This window comes from Onychostoma macrolepis, chromosome 24 (genome assembly GCF_012432095.1).
Source record: "Onychostoma macrolepis isolate SWU-2019 chromosome 24, ASM1243209v1, whole genome shotgun sequence".
Classification (NCBI taxonomy): Eukaryota; Metazoa; Chordata; class Actinopteri; order Cypriniformes; family Cyprinidae; genus Onychostoma; species Onychostoma macrolepis.
The window spans coordinates 1,719,717-1,742,838 of NC_081178.1; the positions used below are offsets into that span (position 1 = coordinate 1,719,717).

The window sequence follows — 23,122 nt, forward strand, 5'->3', positions numbered from 1 at the left end:
GCATCATTTCATCATTTACACTCTACAAGTGATTATTTAATGAACAGTTCATTACATATAAAGTGTAAGAGATCATAGAGATTTCAAACTTTCTCCATCATATGCATACTGTACATCAGGATGATGGATGTTTTCACGACAGGGTTTGATTACAGGTTTTTAATGCAGGGGTGTGAAGGACTAAAAGCTCGTATCAGTAAATGACAGCCGCTTTTTCTTCTACATCACGCTGAAAATTACAGTTCAGTGATCAAATGGTGGGACTGGAAATACAGTGTCTTTTAATGAAGAACACCTACGATGTTTTATTTTGGTCTTCGTACACTTTAAGAAGCGCTTTAAGGCGTCCGTGTACGAATGCAATTCACACTAATTATGCCTACAACCTCCTAACATCAAGATTTTTACAGCATCTCGCCGTTAAATGAACTTTTACCTGTGACCAGCCTTCAGATGCTTTCTCTTTTTATTTCTGATGCTGTCGGATTGATAGGCAGAGCATCTCAGTTTCATCTTGTGGACAATTTTCACTAAATGGCTTTTAAATGGACAGTAATGAGTGCAATTATGGTTAAAAGGTTAAAGATTCGTTCTTTAGTCCTATAAATGTATTATTCTCTTGTGCCTCTGCTGTTGCCTTTTCCAGAGCGAGTCGTGACGGCGAACAAAGACGTCCTGAACGGAAAAAGATCTCAGCCTCGTCACAAAACCTGTAAAGTGGCTCACATACGTTTACAGGAGAATATAGCCCAGATCTGACATGTGAATGATTTGTTTGGGAATTTAATGATGAATACTAAATATCCAATTGAATTTGACATTTCCAATTATTTCCAAGTGGACAATTATTGGAAATGATTTCCAATATTTACAAGTTGCAGTTAAATTTGCAATTATAGTCATTTTTATGTATATTAATTTAATAAAATATTTGTATTTTTAATCTATCATTTCTATATTTTAATCTACATTAACTCTATATTATTTTATACAGATTTTAATCTGTATTTATTTATATATATACCTGTGTGTGTGTGTGTGTGTGTGTGTGTGTGTTTTTTTAATTTATTATTATTATTTTGTTTTGTATTTATGTATTTATTTACTTATTATATACATAGTAAAATAAAAAATAAATAATAACATAAATAAATAATATACAGTTCATATATGCAATCTCTTTCTAGTGTTAATTTATGTATTTTAAAATAAATATAATTAAAAAATATATATATTTAAATACAAAATATTATAAAATTAAAAATATAATTTTTAAATATACTTTCAATCAAAAAGTAATAGTTATATATTATAACAATTTATTTATTTATTCATTTATTCATTCATTCATTTATTTATTTTCATTCCCAGTCACAATCACGAGAAGCGATGCTCATTTTGTTTGGTTTATATATTGTATATTCAATATCAAACGTTCTGATTGGCTGAGATTGACACTTTCAGTGTGAACAGACACATTTCTTGTCATTGGAAACTTTCCATCTTCCGAACGCTCTGTTTGTGACAATCAAAGTCCTGCAATACACAACAACAGCTCTGGGAAAATCCTCCGGAGTCTCCGTGTCATCCGAGGACGTGTTTATGGCTGTTTCTTTCGCTGATTGGCCGCTTTTGATCGCCGCCTGATTCTCAGATTTTAGTAATGAGCTCAATCACTTGAGCGGTCTCTCTCACCGACTGTGTCGCATGAATGCGCTCTTGTGCCGCTGCTTAATCAAACATGTTTCCTGGCTCCGGCTCGCGGAAATCTGCTATTAGCACGGATGTGTGCCGTCTGTGTGGGCGCCTGAACCGATCGAATGCATCGCACAAACACATATGAGTCGTCATCACAGGTGGCCTTCAGCACACTTCTGCTAGCGTCTGTGTCAGACTTCAAAGTGAGGGCCACAAGAGAGCGGAAAAGTATAGAGAAAAATAATAATAATAATAAAAATTAAAATAAATTAAACTAACTAAATAACTATATTAATTAAATGAATAAAAAATTGAAATAAATAATGAAAATGGATTTAAAAACAAAAATAAAATGATTCAATAATGAAAAATAGAATAGTCAATAAATAATAAAAAATTGATTTAAAATGAATGAATAATTAAGTAAATAAATATATAAATAGATTAATATAAAAATAGAATAAAATCAATAAATGACTAATAAAAATAGATTTAAAATAAATAAGTTAAAATAAATAAATGACAATTAGAATAAAATAAATAATAAAAACAGAATAAAATCAAACAATCAATAAATAATTATAAAAATAAATAAATAAGATTTTAAAATAAATAAAAACAATATAAATAAATAATATAAATTAGAATAAAAAATAATAATTAGATTTAAAATAAATAATAAAAACAGAATAAAATCAAACAATCAATAAATAATTATAAAAATAAATAAATAAGATTTTAAAATAAATAAAAACAATATAAATAAATAATATACAGTTCATATATGCAATCTCTTTCTAGTGTTAATTTATGTATTTTAAAATAAATATAATTAAAAATATATATATTTAAATACAAAATATTATAAAATTAAAAATATAATTTTTAAATATACTTTCAATCAAAAAGTAATAGTTATATATTATAACAATTTATTTATTTATTCATTTATTCATTCATTCATTTATTTATTTTCATTCCCAGTCACAATCACGAGAAGCGATGCTCATTTTGTTTGGTTTATATATTGTATATTCAATATCAAACGTTCTGATTGGCTGAGATTGACACTTTCAGTGTGAACAGACACATTTCTTGTCATTGGAAACTTTCCATCTTCCGAACGCTCTGTTTGTGACAATCAAAGTCCTGCAATACACAACAACAGCTCTGGGAAAATCCTCCGGAGTCTCCGTGTCATCCGAGGACGTGTTTATGGCTGTTTCTTTCGCTGATTGGCCGCTTTTGATCGCCGCCTGATTCTCAGATTTTAGTAATGAGCTCAATCACTTGAGCGGTCTCTCTCACCGACTGTGTCGCATGAATGCGCTCTTGTGCCGCTGCTTAATCAAACATGTTTCCTGGCTCCGGCTCTCGCGGGAAATCTGCTATTAGCACGGATGTGTGCCGTCTGTGTGGGCGCCTGAACCGATCGAATGCATCGCACAAACACATATGAGTCGTCATCACAGGTGGCCTTCAGCACACTTCTGCTAGCGTCTGTGTCAGACTTCAAAGTGAGGGCCACAAGAGAGCGGAAAAGTATAGAGAAAAATAATAATAATAATAAAAATTAAAATAAATTAAACTAACTAAATAACTATATTAATTAAATGAATAAAAAATTGAAATAAATAATGAAAATGGATTTAAAAACAAAAATAAAATGATTCAATAATGAAAAATAGAATAGTCAATAAATAATAAAAAATTGATTTAAAATGAATGAATAATTAAGTAAATAAATATATAAATAGATTAATATAAAAATAGAATAAAATCAATAAATGACTAATAAAAATAGATTTAAAATAAATAAGTTAAAATAAATAAATGACAATTAGAATAAAATAAATAATAAAAACAGAATAAAATCAAACAATCAATAAATAATTATAAAAATAAATAAATAAGATTTTAAATAAATAAAAACAATATAAATAAATAATATACAGTTCATATATGCAATCTCTTTCTAGTGTTAATTTATGTATTTTAAAATAAATATAATTAAAAATATATATATTTAAATACAAAATATTATAAAATTAAAAATATAATTTTTAAATATACTTTCAATCAAAAAGTAATAGTTATATATTATAACAATTTATTTATTTATTCATTTATTCATTCATTCATTTATTTATTTTCATTCCCAGTCACAATCACGAGAAGCGATGCTCATTTTGTTTGGTTTATATATTGTATATTCAATATCAAACGTTCTGATTGGCTGAGATTGACACTTTCAGTGTGAACAGACACATTTCTTGTCATTGGAAACTTTCCATCTTCCGAACGCTCTGTTTGTGACAATCAAAGTCCTGCAATACACAACAACAGCTCTGGGAAAATCCTCCGAGTCTCCGTGTCATCCGAGGACGTGTTTATGGCTGTTTCTTTCGCTGATTGGCCGCTTTTGATCGCCGCCTGATTCTCAGATTTTAGTAATGAGCTCAATCACTTGAGCGGTCTCTCTCACCGACTGTGTCGCATGAATGCGCTCTTGTGCCGCTGCTTAATCAAACATGTTTCCTGGCTCCGGCTCGCGGAAATCTGCTATTAGCACGGATGTGTGCCGTCTGTGTGGGCGCCTGAACCGATCGAATGCATCGCACAAACACATATGAGTCGTCATCACAGGTGGCCTTCAGCACACTTCTGCTAGCGTCTGTGTCAGACTTCAAAGTGAGGGCCACAAGAGAGCGGAAAAGTATAGAGAAAAATAATAATAATAATAAAAATTAAAATAAATTAAACTAACTAAATAACTATATTAATTAAATGAATAAAAAATTGAAATAAATAATGAAAATGGATTTAAAAACAAAAATAAAATGATTCAATAATGAAAAATAGAATAGTCAATAAATAATAAAAAATTGATTTAAAATGAATGAATAATTAAGTAAATAAATATATAAATAGATTAATATAAAAATAGAATAAAATCAATAAATGACTAATAAAAATAGATTTAAAATAAATAAGTTAAAATAAATAAATGACAATTAGAATAAAATAAATAATAAAAACAGAATAAAATCAAATCAATAAATAATTACAAAAATAAATAAATAAGATTTTAAATAAATAAAAACAATATAAATAAATAATATAAATTAGAATAAAAAATAATAATTAGATTTAAAATAAATAATAATCAGAGTAAAATCAATAAATAATCGATTAAGATCAAATTAAATCATTTAAATTAAATAATACAAACAGATTTAAAATAAATTAAGTAATATAACAATAATAATAAAAATTTGAATAAATATATAATGATAAGATTATAATAAAAAAATTGTACAATGAAAAAATGATTAAATAAATAAATAAATTGAGATTTAAATAAATAATACAGCTAACTCTACAGTAATACAATGGGTATTAAAAAAAAACACAATGACGTAACGTAAACTCTAAGAATAGATCTGTAAATATATGGCCCAATGTACTGTGTTAATATTCCGCGTTGATTTTTCACTGGTGTTTTCCATGTATTTTGAATTACGTATTGAATTATGTGTTATGTTTTAGGGTTGAAGGAAATGTCCAGGGCTGCATTTCCCAAATGCATCGTAAGCTTAAGTACATCATAGACCCATTGAAACCAATGGAGCTCCGATCAACTGAGGCTTACAATGCTTTTGGGAAACACAGTCCTGCTCGTTTTCTGCCACGACAGGATTTTTAAATATTTTTTTCACAATTTGTGACCCTGGACCACAAAACCAGTCTTAAGTTGCTGGGGTATATTTGTAGCAATAGCCAAAAATACATTGTATGGGTCAAAATTATACATTTTTCTTTTGTGCCACAAATCATTAGGATATTAAGTAAAGATCATGTTCCATGAAGATATTTTGTAAATTTCCTACCGTAAATATATCAAAACTTCATTTTGGATTAGTAATATGCATTGCTAAGAACTTCATTTGGACAACTTTAAAGGTGATTTTCTCAATATTACATTTTTTTTGCACCCTCAGATTCCAGATTTTCAAATAGTTGTATCTCAGTCAAATAAAAAAAAAATTGACCCTTATGACTGGTTTTGTGCTCCAGGGTCACATTTATATTTTAGGATGGGGGTCCCTCGTAACCGTGTTGATCCAAAGGCTTGACCAGGCCTGCGTTAGACAGTACGTCAGCGGAGTATGTCAGCTTTATATCAGACGAGGCTCCACTTACGCTGATATCAGGCGGCTGGGTGTCGGACCCTAAAAGGGGTGTGAGGTGAAGCTGAGGCGCAGTCGAGCGGCGCAACACCTCCAGCGCAACCCTCTTCACCTGTTATCAGCGGCACAAGAGCAAAGTGTCCACGAGCCCCATCTCTCTGAACACCGCCGGATATTTTTAGCAGGAGTGCTCTGGGAAAACACAGCCATCTGAACTTGGCTTTGTTGGAGCAGAGCCTCATTCGTGGCATAGCCTCTGAATGTCAGACAGCGGCTGATCGCTATTCTACTGTACGGTTGTCAACGTTCAACTTTGTACCAGATGTTTCTCTAAAAAGTCTTCAGGAGAAATAAAATTAGACACAAAAGAGTCGATAGCTGGCGTACGGTAACACTGTATCCTAACTAGAAGCAATGCGATAATGCAGCGAGGACGATTTGTTGCTCAGTTGTTTTCTAATTCTGCAGCATTGCACTGAGTAGCCCCGCCCACCGTAGAATCTGATTGGTTGAACACTAAACACTGTTTTTGTCAGGGTTTTTGATATGTTTTTTTTGTTGTTGTTGTTGTTGTTGTTGTTGTTATTTTAGTTCTTCAAGTTAAACCAAAAGAGAAATGTTACTTTGGCAAATGGCTGAAAAATAAAATAAAATAAAATAAATAAAATAAAATAAAATAAAATAAAATAAATAAAATAAATAAAATAAAATAAAATAAAATAAAATAAAATAAAATAAAATAAAATAAAATAAAATAAAATAAAAGTTTTTAGTATTTTAAGATTTTAAAGAATATATATGTTGTATTACCTTAATATTAAGTTTTTTAAAATATTGTATTTCAGCTGATTTAGTTTTTTTTTTTAGGTTCTAGTTTTAGTTTTAGTCAACTTAACCCTGGAAACCTACCAAGTCTGTTCAGGATATGGTAAAAAAAATTTAATAATAAATAAATAAATATATATATAATTTATATAATTATTGTGGATTGAATGGCTCAAATAATCTGCTTTTGGGAGAATCTGGAGAGAAATTTCTGGCTTTGATTGTAGACTTTCTCCATTTGCTCTTCATGTATTCTCATTGCTGAGACAAGCAAGATAATTTGTGTTTTTCTGAGCCAGTTATTTCATGCACTATTGTTTCTTGCTAAATGTTTCGGCACTTGACTTCAATAATGCAAAATATATTTCAACAAAGCCTCAGAAATCCTGTATATAAACATTCACAATCAGTGCAGATGTCCAGAACTCAGCGCGTCACCTTCAGCGGCAGCAGAAAGGATATGAGTGTACTAAAATCTTTATTGATGCTCTTCTAACGGGATGAAAAGGGCTAAAAATATAGAGTGCAGACGTGGCACTAAAGCGGAAGATGGCCTTCCCTTTGTTCAGTACTATAAAAGTCTGTTGAGAAAGAAGAGAAAGGTTAGTTAGCGCAAAAACTCACCAGTGACATTTAATATGAAACACCATGTGAACCTCAAACATTTATGAAACACGAGCAGGAGGAATTTCTGTAAATGGCTTATTGAGCCATATGCACAATATGCTCCTGTTTCACAAATGATGCCCAATATGATGTCCACTTCTGTAAATGTATATTTGCAACACATTTCTAGAGGACACAAAATGTGAAAATCGGGGTCGGTAAAATTTTCAATAGAAGTCTTTCATGCTCACCAAAGACTGCATTTATTAGATCAAAATCAGTGTAAAAATAGATGGATGGATAAAATATATATATATACCTATATAAAATAACTAACTTCACTAGCTAAATAAATAAATAAAATTTTGATTAAAATCATAAATAATAAATTATTAAATTAAGATCTAATAAAATTAGAATAAAATAGATCAATAATAATAAGATTGAAAATAAATTTATAGATTAACAAATTAAATGAGATTTAAAAAATAAAATAAAATACAAAAATGAATAATAAATATGTTTTTATTTTTATTTAGTTTTAAAATAAATAATAATTAGAATAAAATAATGCAATAAATAATACAATTTAGAATAACAAATAAAAAGAATAAAACAATAATAATAAAATATTAGATTTTAAATAAATAAATAGATTTTAAAAATAAATAATAAAAAGTTAGATTTTAAATAAATAAATAACAATTTAAAAATCATATTATCACAATATTATTATTATATATCATTACAATTCAAAATAACTCTTTTCTATTTGAATATATTTTAAAATATAATTTATTCCTGTAATGGCAAAGCTGAATTTCCAGCAACCGTGTCACATGATCCTTTAGAAATCATTCTAATACATTTGCTACATCTGATACGTTTGATTTCTCGTGATTCTTTGATGAATAGAATGTTCACAAACAGCACTTGTTACACTATCAACGTAACACTTTTCATCATTTTAATGCATCTTTACTGAATAAAACTTGATAAAAAGAACTTTTTTTTTGGTGATAACAGCATATAAATACATTGTTCAAACAAACTGTAATTATAATGATAAAGCAGGAAGAGATGCTCGGAGTGCAAACAACAGGCAAATACATTACTACGGGCTCAGCGGGAGGATCGGCGCTCTCGGGGGACTCCCGTCTGGAGCGTTTCTCTCCCGCGGCACAAACACGCCTCACGGTTGCCCAGGATTCATGGCCCCCCTCGCAGAGCTCGATTTACACCAGCTCCCCGTCACATAAATAATGCCAGGAGAATAATTGCAGGCGGACAGCATCAGGGTCAGCGTGTTTTACAGCGGCGTCTTTGCTCCGGCAGGAGCCGTTCACGTGGCCTTTGTAACCTCTGCAAAGAGCTGGCTTTCTCCGCTCTTGTGTTCTCTATTCTTACGTAACATCTAGGTCAAGTTTGCCTGTGTTTGTTTCCACTTTCCTCACATTTCCTCTGGGATATCATCTGCCAACTGCAGGTCCACATGAGCGGATCTGGAGAGGGCAGAGGGAAATCCAAGCCAAGCGCTGAGAAGTAAATACATGTACAACACATCCAGCACCAATAGTTCAGTCAAAAATGAAACGTCTGTCATCATCTGCGCTCAAAACACAAACCCAGTTATCCAGTAGATTTGCCAAGCTTCGAATGAGATTTGAGGCCTGAGGCTAAAAGCCAGGTTTGAGGAGAACGAGCTCAAAGCTATCACATGAATTCAGAAGACTTGTAATATAGTGCACTAGTGGTTTAAACGATGATTGATATTCAGAAATATCTGATACTAAATTTGAACTCATTTGATCATCTGTAGAGCTGCTTTACAGGCAAAATTGAATTTGTTTTGTGACCGATGAACTTTAAATAAATATATAATAAAAATTGGATTTAAAACAAACAAATAAAATAATTATAAAAATTTATAAATTATTATTAATAAATTATGAAATATTATTATAATTTGAAATATTCTGTTTTCTATGTGAATATCTGTTGAAATGTAATTTATTCCTGTGACCGAAGCAACATTTTCAGCATCATTACTCCAGTCTTCAGTGTCACATGATCCTTCATTCTAATTCATTTGCTACATTTGAAATACTTTGATGCATTTGAAAGCAATTATTTGAAACAGAAATCTTTTGTTACGTTATAAATGTCACTTCTGATCAATTGAAATTTGATTTTGTTTCATGCTTGATCATTTTCACTACATTAACACTCTTATTGAACTGAACTGAATCAACACTGAACTGAATTGCTCTGAATGGCACTATTGTCATCTTTAGCTGAAACTGAATTAGCTTCCAAATTAATCAACTTTGCAGCCTTGAACTGAATTGAATCAACACTTAACTCAATAACGTAGAGCTGCTTTACAGTTGAAATTAAATTAGTTTCATAATCAATAAATTTTAGTTTATTGCTGTGATACGGAGCACCAAACCTGCAGAAATTATAAATAAATAAATATAATAATAATAAAATAAATAAAGGGGAAAAATGACTTAATAAAACTCATTTGTAATAATATTTAGTCCTAAATAAATTTTTGTATTACTTTTTTTCCCTGTATTAATTATTTCGATTTATTTTATCTATTTTTTTAATTAATTTTATTTTTATTCTTTCATTTATTTTATATATATTTATGTGTTCATTTAATATTTATATAAAACCCCTTAGGTGTTTTGTAACATCATACACCCTCAGAAAAAAAAGGTACAAAAACGGTTCTTTTCAAAAGCTATTATGCACCATTTAGGCACAAATATGTACTTTTTAGAGGTAAATAAGGTACAAAAGTGTACCGCCCCAGTGACAGCTTTTGTACCTTTTTTTCTGAGCACACTATACCGTAGTGAGTGAATGAATGCCAGTGGAACGCTTCTCTTCTTCTGAATGTCCTTTATCACTCACAGAGCTCAACGGTGTCAACAAGTGCACTTAATACACTGACAAACCAGAGAAGTGTGAGAGCCACGTGGAAACATAGTGATCATTTTTCACCAGGACAGTCCACGATACACTAAAGTCAATCCAGCAATGTTACGAGCCCAGATTAGTTTACAATTATGAACATTATTAAATTACTGACGCCTGCGATTTCATTGATAGAAGTGTTTATTGTCTGGATGTGGCTGTTATGTAAGGTCATGCGCTCCGGATGCTAAACTAATCCCATCCGAACAGGGTTTAAGACATAATATTTCATTTTCTGAAAATGAGTGTCGGCTTGCAAAAATATGAAAGGACGAGGCCAAACTTTTGGGTCCTGTTAAGTGTCAATTCATCTTTCTTAGCATTAGCCACCGGCTTAGAAAAGCCTAAACAGCGCACATTTCCTCACCGAAAATGGCATCTAAAGAGTTTCAAGTCAAAACTTTTAGCTGAAATCCATAGAAATGGAGATTTGTGTGCTTGTGAAAGCCAGCGCAGCAGCGGTGGCATTAACAGCAGCTCACTGACTCATGCTATTCATCTGTCTGTATTCCTGCAGCTCTCTGATTCAGCGCAAACACATCCGCTGCCCTTTACTGATGCTCTTTTTTCTTTTTTTTTTTGCTCATATTTAAACCTTTCTGACCAAGGTAGAGAACTGGGATGCTTCTGATCTCAAACGTCTGGTAAAAATGTACAGATCAACCACTGAAAAACACATAACTAATCTGATTATTGCAGAAGGACAAAAATATGTTGCTAAAAGTACATTACGCTGCCTCATTTTTGCCTAAAGCAGCATAGTTTGCAATCTCAAATGCATCGTGACAAGCTCAGTGACCAAATTAATTGAAGATTCATTCAATAGTAAAAAAATAGAAAACAGTTGAAAATTTTACACAATATGTGTGTTCTATGCATATTAATGCTTATTAGAGCGTTGCATTGTTTAAAAATAAGCAAACGGCAAACTTTAAATCAGGTGAATTTCACATGAGAAACACTTACTGTATGACAGGTTTCATTTCAGTAAAGATATTGACTTAAATGTGGCTAAAATAATAATGAATTTTACAACAAAGTTGTACACTGTAAAAAGTGATAAGTTGACTTAACTTAAAAAAATTGAGGAAACCCGTATTTTTTAAATGATAATTTAAAAAATAAGTTAATTGAATTGTTAAGTTCACTTAACTTTTTTTTTTTTTAATTATTATGTACTTAATAATTTTAAGGCAACGGGTTTCCTCAATTTTTTTAAGTTAAGTCAACTTTCACTTTTTACAGTGTATATATATATATATATATATATATATATATTTTTTTTTTTTTTTGTCAGTATATCCAACTTAATTTGCAGTATACATTCAGTTATTCGCATACATGCGATATACATTATGAAGCAAATCTCAACTGTGTGATTTTTTATATTGTCGCAAAATATGACTATATCATCGCCCAGCTCTTTATATAAAGTTGGATATATAGTACATCCAACTTTATCCACATATACATGCTTAAGTAAGCCAATATGTACTATATAGCCAATATGTGACTATATTAGTGTATAGCTCTATATAATATATAAAATTGGATATATTGTATAGCAAATGTTGGCAACATGAGTGTTTATATCGTCGCAAAATGTAACTATATTATCGCACAGCTTTATATATAAATTTATTCGCATATTTTTATTCACGTAAAGCGATATATACTATACGTATACTAGATGTAGCAAATCTCAACTGCTTGATTGTTTATTTTGTTGCAAAAATATTATCACTTAGCTCTTTATATAAAGTTGAATATATACATAGTACATACATACTTACGTAAATTGGTATATACTATATAGCAAATCTTGTCTGCTTGATTGTTTATATCATAAACGTAACTATATTATTGCAGAGCTCTTTATATAAAGTTTAATACATAGTATATCTAACTTTGGCCACACAGACAATATAATTGCGTGAAGTGCATTTATGTCAAGCGATACTATATAACAAATCTCAACTGTGTGATTGTTTATATAGTGGCAAAATGTATAGCTATATTATTGCTCAGCTCTTTATATAAAGTTTATATGTGACCCTTGAGCACAAAACCAGTCATAAGGCTCAATTTTTGAAATTGAGATTTATACATCACTGAATAAATAAGATTTCCATTGATGTATGGTTTGTTAGGATCAGACAATATTTGGCTGAGATACAACTATTTGAAAATCTGGAATCTGAGGGTGCAAAAATATATATATATATTGAGAAAATCACCTTTAAAGTTGTTCAAATGAAGCTCTAAGCAATGCATATTACTAATCAAAATTGAAGTTTTGATATATTTACAGTAGGAAATTTACAAAGTATCTTTACTGAGTATCCTAATGATTTTTGGCATAAAAGAAAAGTGTATAATTTTGACCATGTATACAATGTATTGTTGGCTATTCCTACAAATATACCTGTGCTACTTATGATTGCTTTTGTGCTCCAGGGTCACATTTAAGTATAGGTCTCATATAAGGTTTAGGTATATACTGTATAAGGTCACATATATACACTCACATAGCCATATATACTACATAGCAAATCTGAACTGCTTAGATTGTTTACAGCATCACAAAAATAGCACATAGTGAAGATATTAGGATATTATAAACATCAACATCATGATTTTCGGTAAAGCTTGACTAAAGGCACTTTGGTGAATCTTTATCCTCATCTCAGCAGTAATCCATAAAGCATGTTCAGACTATATGGTCTGCTGTGGTGCCGATCACTCACTCTCTTGTTCTGGAAGTAAAACGGATCGATGTCCTCCAGAGGGACGCCCACCAGTCCAGGAGGAATGTCTCCAAAGATTCGCGGGAGCTGCTTTCCGGCCTCCAGGTCGGCCCGGGACTTGGGCGGCTCCACGTCGCCCAGGTCCTCCTGGTACTTCTTGGCATTGCGGGCCTCCTCCTCGGCGATCCGCTGCTCAATTCCAGCCAGGGACTCACGAGTGAACCGGTGTAGACTGTCAGGACCCGGTGGAAACAGTATGGCTGCCATCTTCTCATCCTGAGCCTCCTGTCCAAGTGCTTACTTCACAGCTGGTGAGGAGAGAGAAACGTACTGTATTATTGCGTTCAGATTGCATTCTCAATTTCATCGAAGTATTGGCTTTATCTCAGATATTTATTCTTATTCTCCTATCATGTTATACTTTTATACAGACATTGGTAGGTCTATTAGTAAAATCTGTTAACTTTAGCGATCTTTGTTGCATGTGCCAAGTTTTTTTCCAAAGTTTGCATTGCTGTAACTCAAGAAGAATTAAAGATATCCTAATATCCTTTTAGAAGTTGGCTTTTAACAAACTTTTCTTTTAGCATCCTCATTTTTAAGCTCCTATATGATTCAAGTCCAGAGATATTGGGATCTCAATGTTGCTTCAAGAGTAATATGACATTTTCACTTGACATTTGTTGCCAAATTACAGGGGCAGGAAAATGACTTTAGAAAGACTGCAGCATCATTATTTTAGTTTTAACTTTAGCAATCATTGTTGCAGTATTTGCCAATGGTGCCAAAAATCACTTTTTGAGTTTTTTCCAAAATTTGCATGGCTGTAACTCAAGAAGTATTAAAGATATCCTAACATACTTTTACAAGTTGGTTCTTAATAATTTTTGGGTTTTTAGCATTCTCAAATTTAAGGCCCGATATGATTCAGATATTGGGCTTTAAATGTGGCTCCGAGTGTAAATATCTGAAGACTGAAGACCGGAGTAATGGCTGCCGAAAATTCAGCTTTGCATCACAAAAATAAATTACAATTTTAAACATATTAAAATAGAAAACAGTTATTTTGAATGGTAATAATATTTCACAATATTACAGTTTTTGATCAAATAAATGCAGCCTTGGCGAGCCTTTCAAATGCAATAAATCTTAATTATTCCAAACCTTTGACCAGTAGTATTTGAAATATGAATTTTAATAGCAGACTTTGGTATATTAGCAAATCTGAGTTTGAGAAATTGTAAAAGTTTTTTTAATTTTTTTATTTAAATCTAAAGGAATTTATATGGATTTATTTCTCAGGAAAAACATCTTTGCGAAACATCACAAAAAAACTTCATAAGAAAGTAATTAAGAAATCCATTAAAAGAAAGTTTGTGCAAAGTGCAATTCTTGCAAAATTCTTAAGAATTTGGAGGTTATCCTAACTTAAAGAGGTTATTTACATCACTTTTTAAGAAAATTCTTTAAATTCTTCTCATGTTCTGTTTTCAGAACAATTCTAAGAAAATAAAAAACGAATATTCTAAAAAATGCTTTTGGATTCCAAAATATTCTAAACTTTATTCTTAAGTTAGAAAATAAGAAGAAAGTAGCTGGTAAAAGAATAAAAGAATTAGGAATTAATTAAAAGAAAGAATTTTATTCTTAAGAAAGTTTTGTGAATTCTTTAGCAGAAGACCAGCTGCTCTCCGTTGTTGCCTTTGAGAAACAATTGTTTTGCAAACTCCATGAACTGCTCGTAATTATTTTCACGAAGCCACCAGAACCGTGTCCTGTGTTTGATCTTTATGTTTTGATCCACGTGTCTCTCATTCAGACTCATTACAGCAGCTGGTCTGTAGTGCCATCGTTTCGCTCATTTGGACGCGAACAAACACGACACTCTCTCTGACGACTGATGCTGCTGCGTGTCTGTAAATAAGAAGATACTATTATCCACATCAGACGAGCTCCAGAGCGCAACTGTGCTCTTAACGCAGATCGGACCATCTGTTCCTGCGTTCGATTGAATGACTGGACGAGAGATCATTTCTCATCTGTTCGAGCCATAAATCACACGGCACAATGGGAACATCTGCACTGAAATCTCAGCCATAGCTGAGCTCAAACAACGGCTCACAGTCTCAACAAGTGGCTCCTTCAAAACTCAACCAGATGTTTAGCCTAAACATTCAGCTCTCGTAGATATTAGAGTTCAGAGATGATGATTACAGGGCCATTCGATGGTAGAAATGTCTCAGATGGTAGAGATTTTGCTATACACAGTACTATAGGATCTGCATGGTTAGCAGTGCTATTTTAGTATTTATTAGTAGTTTTTAGTAATATTTTGAATTAGATTTTATCCTTGGATTTTCATTTTTAATTCAAGTTAAATTTTTAGTAATTTTGTCAAATGTGTTTTCGTCATTTTTATTTTTTTATTTTATTTTTTTTTTAGTTAGTAATTTTAGTATTTTAACTTTAACTTATATTTCAGCCAAGGCAATATTTCCAAATTTTCATCCAATAGTACTATTTTATTTTATTTTTTACACTTGTTAACATTAGTTCCAGTTCTAATGGTTGACATTACTTAACATGAACTAATAATTAAAAATATTTCTAAAGCATATTTAATTTCTAATCATATTTAATATTAATTTCAACATTTACTAATACATTGTTAAAATCAGAAATTACTTAATAGTTTGATTATTTATCACACCTGAGCTAACATGAACTAACATTATTATTATTATTATTATTAATAATAATAATAATAATATTACATGTGTTTTGTTCATTTTAGTTAATGTTATTTGAGCATTAATCATTAATGGGAACATTTTGTAAAGTGTTAGCATTTCAATTAACACAAATATATATTTTTTAAATTTTAACAGGCTTGAATTAGCTCGTCCAATCAGAATTTAAAGATTTGCATAAATAATGTTATTTCTCTTGTTTTCCAGTACAAATATCTAAATATTCTTAAATCAAGATACAACCACCTTAGAAGCAAAATGACATAACATTGTCTTATCCCCCCCCCAAAAAAAATAAGTATTAAAATTAAGTGACTTTATGCTTTATGCGTCAGTGGGGTCAGAAAAATAATTTTGTTTTCCCTTTAAATTAAGCTGATTTTCTGACCCCATTTGCAGACCTTTATTCTTGTTTTAAGCAAAAACTCAATATCTTAAGTCATTTTGCTTCTCAAGTAAATGTATCTTGATTTAAGAATATTTAGATATTTGTACTGGAAAACAAGACAGAAATACTGAACATAGCATAGTCTTAGATAGACAAACACCAGTAAAATTCTCTTTCTTAACTCTAATATTACAACCAGACTCATTCAATGTTCTAGCTCTCCTGGGAACGAGGGGTTAAGCAGATTTTGGCAAGCGCTCCTGTCTTTCCTCAGCATAATCCTACTCTTTATTTCCATACCATTTGAGGAGCACCGCCCGGAAGGCCGTGGAGCCACATTGTGTCCAGCAAAACTGAACAAAAACCCACCGCGCCGGAATTGTTTTGTGGCCTCGCAGCAGCATTTCTGACTACGGTTTCTCCTTTGAGAGCGAGAGAACCCTGCAGCGCCCTGCTTTTACAGCATCCGCACCCACACACATCCTCATCACACATCCTTCACAGCAACTCAAGATTAATGATGCATCAGACACATTACAGATATTTCATTTCTTTACTGATATTATGATAAATAGTGAATAGAATATTAAAAATATGGATTTGAAGTATGTGCATACAATCAGTATGTACATTATTTACCATTGATATATTATTAATAGATTAATACTATTAATATTTGTATTATTAATGAATTACATACACTGTAATTCATGCTTAAATGACAGAAATCATTTTTCTTTTCTGATATAATGCTTTCAATAATAAGTGATTATGTAAATAATATAAAAATAATAAGTGGATACCAGTATGTACATTATTTAATTCATTGATATAGTATTAACATGTTACTAATATTAATATAGTACTATAAATATAATATATTCAGATATTATTATTTTAGTTTATTTATTTATTAAAGCTTTTCATCTAAAATGTAGTTCAGTTATAATAGCCAAACAAAAATTGTGCATATATGCACTGTAAAAATTAATGAATTAATCAATTAATTAAAATTCAGTGTCGTTTTTGTAATTATTTGTGAAATTTACTACCAATTTCTGTGTGAAAATAGCTTCTATCCAGTGAATTAATATCTATACAAAATTAAATATTTTTCCATGTTTGAATTTGAGCTGCTTACATATAAACTGTTCAATTGTATTTATTTCTGCAATATGTAAAAATAGGTTTAGACTTCTAGCTAGTAATTCATACTTAAAAATATATATTAAAGTTGTTAACTGAATTTGAATGCAGTTCATTTAGAATTAATAATGATCGTATTCCTTTAAAATATCTCATGTACTGCAGTATTGATTTTTTTTTTACAGGTGTTTAAGTAGGATAATTGCTTGTTAAGGGCTCAAACACATGTAAACACATTCAGTAAATCCTGAACCACCAAAGCTCTGTGCAGTTATCTGTCAACTAATCAGATTGATTGAGCACATTTAATGTGTGACCAGTGTTGGGTAAGTTACTTTCAAAAAGTAATTAATTACTATTACTAATTACATCATCAATATTGTATTTTAATTCCTTTACTAATTACTCTGTCTGAAAAGTAATTTAGTTACTCAATAAGTAACTTAATTATTCAAATCGCTAATTAGGCTACATCTTAAAATCCCTATAAACCTTAAAGCATAGACAATAGAAATTAAACTCTTCATTCTTTAAATTTGAGTCAAACATAGAATAGTTTAGCCTTTAACTTTAAAACAACTGTAATACTTAAACATAAAAAAAGAATTTAAATGATGTATTTTTTGTATCTAGATGAGAGCGTTGTGAGCTCAGATACGAGAAAGACTGTACCTCGCTTTAGTTTCTCATGGATTACATAATCAGAGAATATTTGTTTTCGATTTGAATTCATTCAATTTAAAAGTATACACTTCAAGCTTTCTATAGACATATTTCTCATGTCTCTGTGTCAAATATTCGCTGAGTTTGTGATGCGTAGAAAGTTGCTCACGGAGACCAAGACGGCAGAAAGTGCACCCTGTTAGTTTTGTTTATTTTACAAAAGCACAATGTTTTGTTGTTATTGTCAGTGTACACAAATAAAAGTAAAATAAGCCATTTTTAGATTCGATTGATTTTAGTCTTATCTGTATCTGAGTATTGAAGGTTTCTCTGTAAATCAGGAAAAACTGAAAGTGAACGCGCTGGCACGCAGAGGGTTAAAGACGCTGCGTTAATTTTATCTTTAGACTGTAAATGTAGATTTCAAATTTAATATTGATTTTAGAACTGTTTAAATTATTTACTGTATGTAACGCAAGTACTTTATAAGTAACTGTAATTAAATTACCTAAAAATGAACAGTAATCCCTTACTTTACTTTTTCAGTGGATAAGTAATTATTTATTATTTAATTACAGTAACGTTGTACAGTAACGTGCAGTAGTTACTTAGCAACGCGTTACACCCAACACTGTGTGTGACAATAAAATAAAATAAGGTAACGCTTTATTTTAAGTTGTCCTTGTTAAACATTTTATATGTACTTACTATTATAATAACAATAAATTGTGCATAATTACAAGCAAGCAACCCTAATCCTAACCCTATATAGTAAGTACATGTAGTTAATTAATATTATTCGGCACTGTAACAAGGACACTTAAAATAAAGTGTAACCTAAAATAAAATAAAATAAAATAAATTAAATGAATGCAGCAACATTTATTATTTTCATCCAGTTTAAGATGAATAGCTGAAACTAATCATTATAAATACAAATTAATACATACTATATAGGCTAATATCAAAAAACCCTAAAACTAATAAAAACAACAAAACCACACAAAACAAAATTACTAGAACCTAAACTAAAATCCAAAAATAAAATCAAATTCAAAATATTAACAAAAAAAACTATAATAGTATATCAATGATACTAAAATAACACTGCTCCGAAATAGTTTGACTAAACGTGACCTTTGACATTAACAACAAGAGATATAGAGAATCTTGTTTTAGGGATGCTTGGTTATTTGTAAAAGTTGAGCGCACTGATTAGGGTGAATGTTTGGGTCTGTCTGAATAATACTCAGAGATGCGGGTCTCCTCGGGACGCTTCTCCGTCTCTCTGCGGAGGCGTCTGGAGCGTCTCTGATGCCTATGAAGGAGAGCAGCTTGACAGCGACATCACGGCCGTGTGTTTGAACGGCTCCGACCGTTCCAGGCCACGCAAACAAACTAAACAAACCAATGCCAGCCGTGTGTGTTTGCACATCACCATCAGCCTCATATACCCTCCATTCAATGATATATTCACATTTATTTATATATTTAGTGATGCAAGGGGACCTATTATGCAAAAATCACTTTTATAAGGTGTTTTTACACAGTTGTGTGTGGAAACGACCAGCCTATAATGTTAAAAATCCAACCACTCATGTTTTTATAATACCGATAAATCATAAACAGTCTCTCCAAACGATTTCTCCCTTTGTACACGTCACCATAGGGAAAAAATCCCACCCATTTGTGACGCTCTCTGCCCTATTAGCAGGGAAGCAACAGTACGCCATTACTGTTTTCCTGCTGTAACGTTAGCTGCTGGAGATATGTAATATATGCGCCAAAGAGGCATTACAAGTGTTGTGTGTTGGGATGCAACAACGAACATAGGAGTCTCCATAGACTCCCTCCATCTGAGCCGCTGAGGACACTGTGGTTAAGTTTCATTTTCGAAGGAAATATCCCGGGAATAAATCGGTAAAGTCCCCTAAATGTTTACGGATCAATACCAACACTTCATGCACGAATGTCAGCTCCAAATGAAGTATCACGTGTTTGTTTTCCAAATTTCCCTTCTGAAAGAGCTTCTTGGCACTCTGCTTACACTGCTTACACACATTTTCAAAACTTTGCGTCTTTTTTAAAAAAAAACTTTACACACAAATCCAAGAATTGCACACAAAATGTAAAATGCCTCACATCTCTTGCAAAAATGAAGCACTGCATTCAAAATATCACAAACACATCTCAAAAGCAAACATTTGCAAACACCTTTGCCATAAAATCAATTCGTTAGATTTTTGTGTTACATAGAGAATTGTGTGTTGTGTGTTTTGCAAAAAGTGTTTTATGAAATTGAAAACTGAATCAAAGGTTGAGAATCAGTGTCTGGTTTTGCAGATTTGGTGTGTGTTTCTGCTGTTTGAGAGTCAGCTTTCAGAAACTGTGTGACAAGGAAAGATTCTGTGTGTAAACAGGTGAAAAAAAATTTAATTTCTTTGCGACTGAAGAAAGAAAGACATGAACGTCTTGGATGACGTGGGGGTGAGTTAAATATCAGGAAATTTTTATTCTGGAGAAGTGGAGTTATCCTTTAAGGAAGTACAGTGAATAGTCAGTATTGAAGTTGAATGCACTTGATGTGCTGTGAAGCTAAGTGTGTGTGTGTGTGTGTGCGACTGTGCAAGTGTGTGTGTGTGTGTGTGTGTGTGTGTGTGTGTGTGCGTGCGTGCGTGCGTGCGTGTGTGTGTGTGTGTGCGACTGTGTGTGTGTGTGTGTGTGTGTGTGTGTGTGTGTGTGTGTGTGTGTGTGCGACTGTGCAAGTGTGTGTGTGTGTGTGTGTGTGTGTGTGTGTGCGTGTGTGTGTGTGCAAGTGTGTGTGTGTGTGTGCGTGTTTTTGTGACAAATGAGGACACAAATGTGACCCTGGACAACAAAACCAGTCTTAAGTGTCAATTTTTCGAAATTGAGATTTATACATAATCTGAAAGCTGAATAAATAAGCCTTCCATTGATGTATGGTTTGTTAGGATCAGACAATATTTGGCCGAGATATAACTATTTGAAAATCTGGAATCTGAGGGTGCAAAAAAATCAAAATATTGAGAAAATCACCTTTAAAGTTGTTCAAATGAAGTTCTTAGCAATGCATATTACTAATCAAAAATGAAGTTTTGATACATTTACGGTAAGAAATTTACAAAATATCTTCATAGAACATGATCTTTAATTAATATCCTAATGATTTTTGGCATAAAAGAAAAATCGCTAATTTTGACCCATACAATGTATTTTTGGCTATTGCTACAAATATACCCCAGCGACTTAAGACTGGTTTTGTGGTCCATGGTCACAAATTTATATAATGACATGAGTATGACAGGTATTACAAGGAGAAGGTGACTTATGAGGACATTACCCCATGTCCCCATTTTTCAAAAGGCTTATAAATCATACACAGTGAGTTTTTTTGAGAAAGTAAAAATGCACAAAGTTTCCTGTAAGGGGTAGGTTTAGGTGTAGGGCAATAGAACATACAGTTTGTACAGTATAAAAACCATTACACCTATGGAGAGTCCCTACAATTCACAAAAACAAACGTGTGCGTGCGTGTGTTGTGTGTGTGTGTGTGTACTGGTTTTTGTGGTTTACGGGGACACAAATTTGTATAATAACATGGGTAAGACAGAGGTATTACAATCTGAAGGTGGTTTATGAGGACACTGCCTATGTCCCCGTAATTCAAAAGGCTTAAAAAACATACTAAATGATGTTTTTTTGAAAATCTAAAAATGCAGAAAGTTTCCTGAAAGAGGCAGGTTTAGGTGTAGGGTTGGTGTGTGTGTGTGTGTGTGTGTGTGTGTGTGTGTGTATGGGGAATTCCTCAGGCTTCAGTCACGAGGCTGTGCCGCTGGTCCTTGTATCGTCACACTTGACACTGAGAGAAGATCCAGAGCCAAAGTCAAATGTCAATGCAGTCTCTGCCACCAGCGGCACGCATCAGAGATGACATCATCAACGCTCCCTCGTGCGCCGCAGACGCAAACAAGAACGAGAATGTCAGCCGCCGGAGAAAGAGCCCTAGAGAAGCGCGAGACGCCGCGGCTAACAACACGCCTCATGCTTGAGAATATGAATTCATTTAACGCTGACATTTCACACGCTCCGCACTCAGCAGTATAAAATAAAGTGCATTTAACAGCAGGGTTATTGTAGTTAACTAAAACTAAAACCGTAAAACCACAAGTTTCGTTACTTGTTTAGTTTAACTTGATGCAATGAGATAGCTACAACTAAAATAAAATTTTATAAAACAACAACAACAAAAATAAATAAATAAAAATGAGAAACTAAAATTACTACAAGAAATTGCATTTAAATATATTTAAATATTTAATTATTTATAAAAATTTGTTTAATATTATATAAAAACAGACATTTTTCAAACTATATATATTTATATATTATTCATTAATTTAATTAATAAAAATAGTTTTATATTATATATAAAAATAGATATTTTAAAATGAAACTAAAAATTTAACTAAAATTACAATGAAAATTGATCATAAATCAATAAGTACAGATATAAATATATAAATAAATAAAAACTAATTAAAAATATTAATACAAAAAATTTAAAGTCTATCAATGATACTAACATTGCACTATTTAAATGAATAGTTCACTCAAAAATAAAATCATTTACAATTTTTTTTCTCCATACTCTTATGCTGAACTTTAGTGATTTTTTGGAGTTTGGTATCTTCTTTTCACTTTAATTCAGGTTTAGAAAAACATTATGGTAGAATTGTGTTTTTTGCATGAATTATTCTTTTATTGATTTGTGGTAGTGTAAAAAATAAAATAAAAAACAAAATTATTCAGATACTAGTATTTTTACTAGAACATACTATTTTAGTATTTCTACATCAAAATTTCACATTTAATTCAGTGTGTTACTTGCCATTTTCTGTAATTATATGTGAAATTTACTAGCAATTTCTGAGTGAATATTATTTCAAGCAAACCCTACACTATTTCTTATAACTGTGTGTGTGTGTATAATATAACATGCTGTGACTTCTTTGCACTTGATCCGGTTGATTATTGATACGGCTGCCGTCCAGCCATGACTATTTCCATTTCTCGGACTGTTTCCATTTTCATAAAGCATCT

At 31.6% G+C, this 23,122-nt stretch overlaps 1 protein-coding gene across 4 annotated transcripts in view; it reads right to left on the reverse strand.

Moving 5' to 3' along the window:
• scn5lab (sodium channel, voltage gated, type V-like, alpha b) overlaps nucleotides 1-23,122 on the reverse strand; it is a 181,992-nt gene that overhangs the window by 135,900 nt on the left and 22,970 nt on the right. For all 4 annotated transcript variants that reach the window (XM_058765376.1, XM_058765379.1, XM_058765378.1 and 1 more), the window contains 2 exons: nucleotides 13,055-13,362; nucleotides 7,176-7,294 (listed from right to left, as the gene is read on the reverse strand). In XM_058765376.1, coding sequence (XP_058621359.1) covers nucleotides 7,176-7,294; nucleotides 13,055-13,321 — 386 coding nt within the window. In that variant the 5' untranslated portion in view covers nucleotides 13,322-13,362. The remainder of the gene's footprint in view (nucleotides 1-7,175; nucleotides 7,295-13,054; nucleotides 13,363-23,122) is intronic.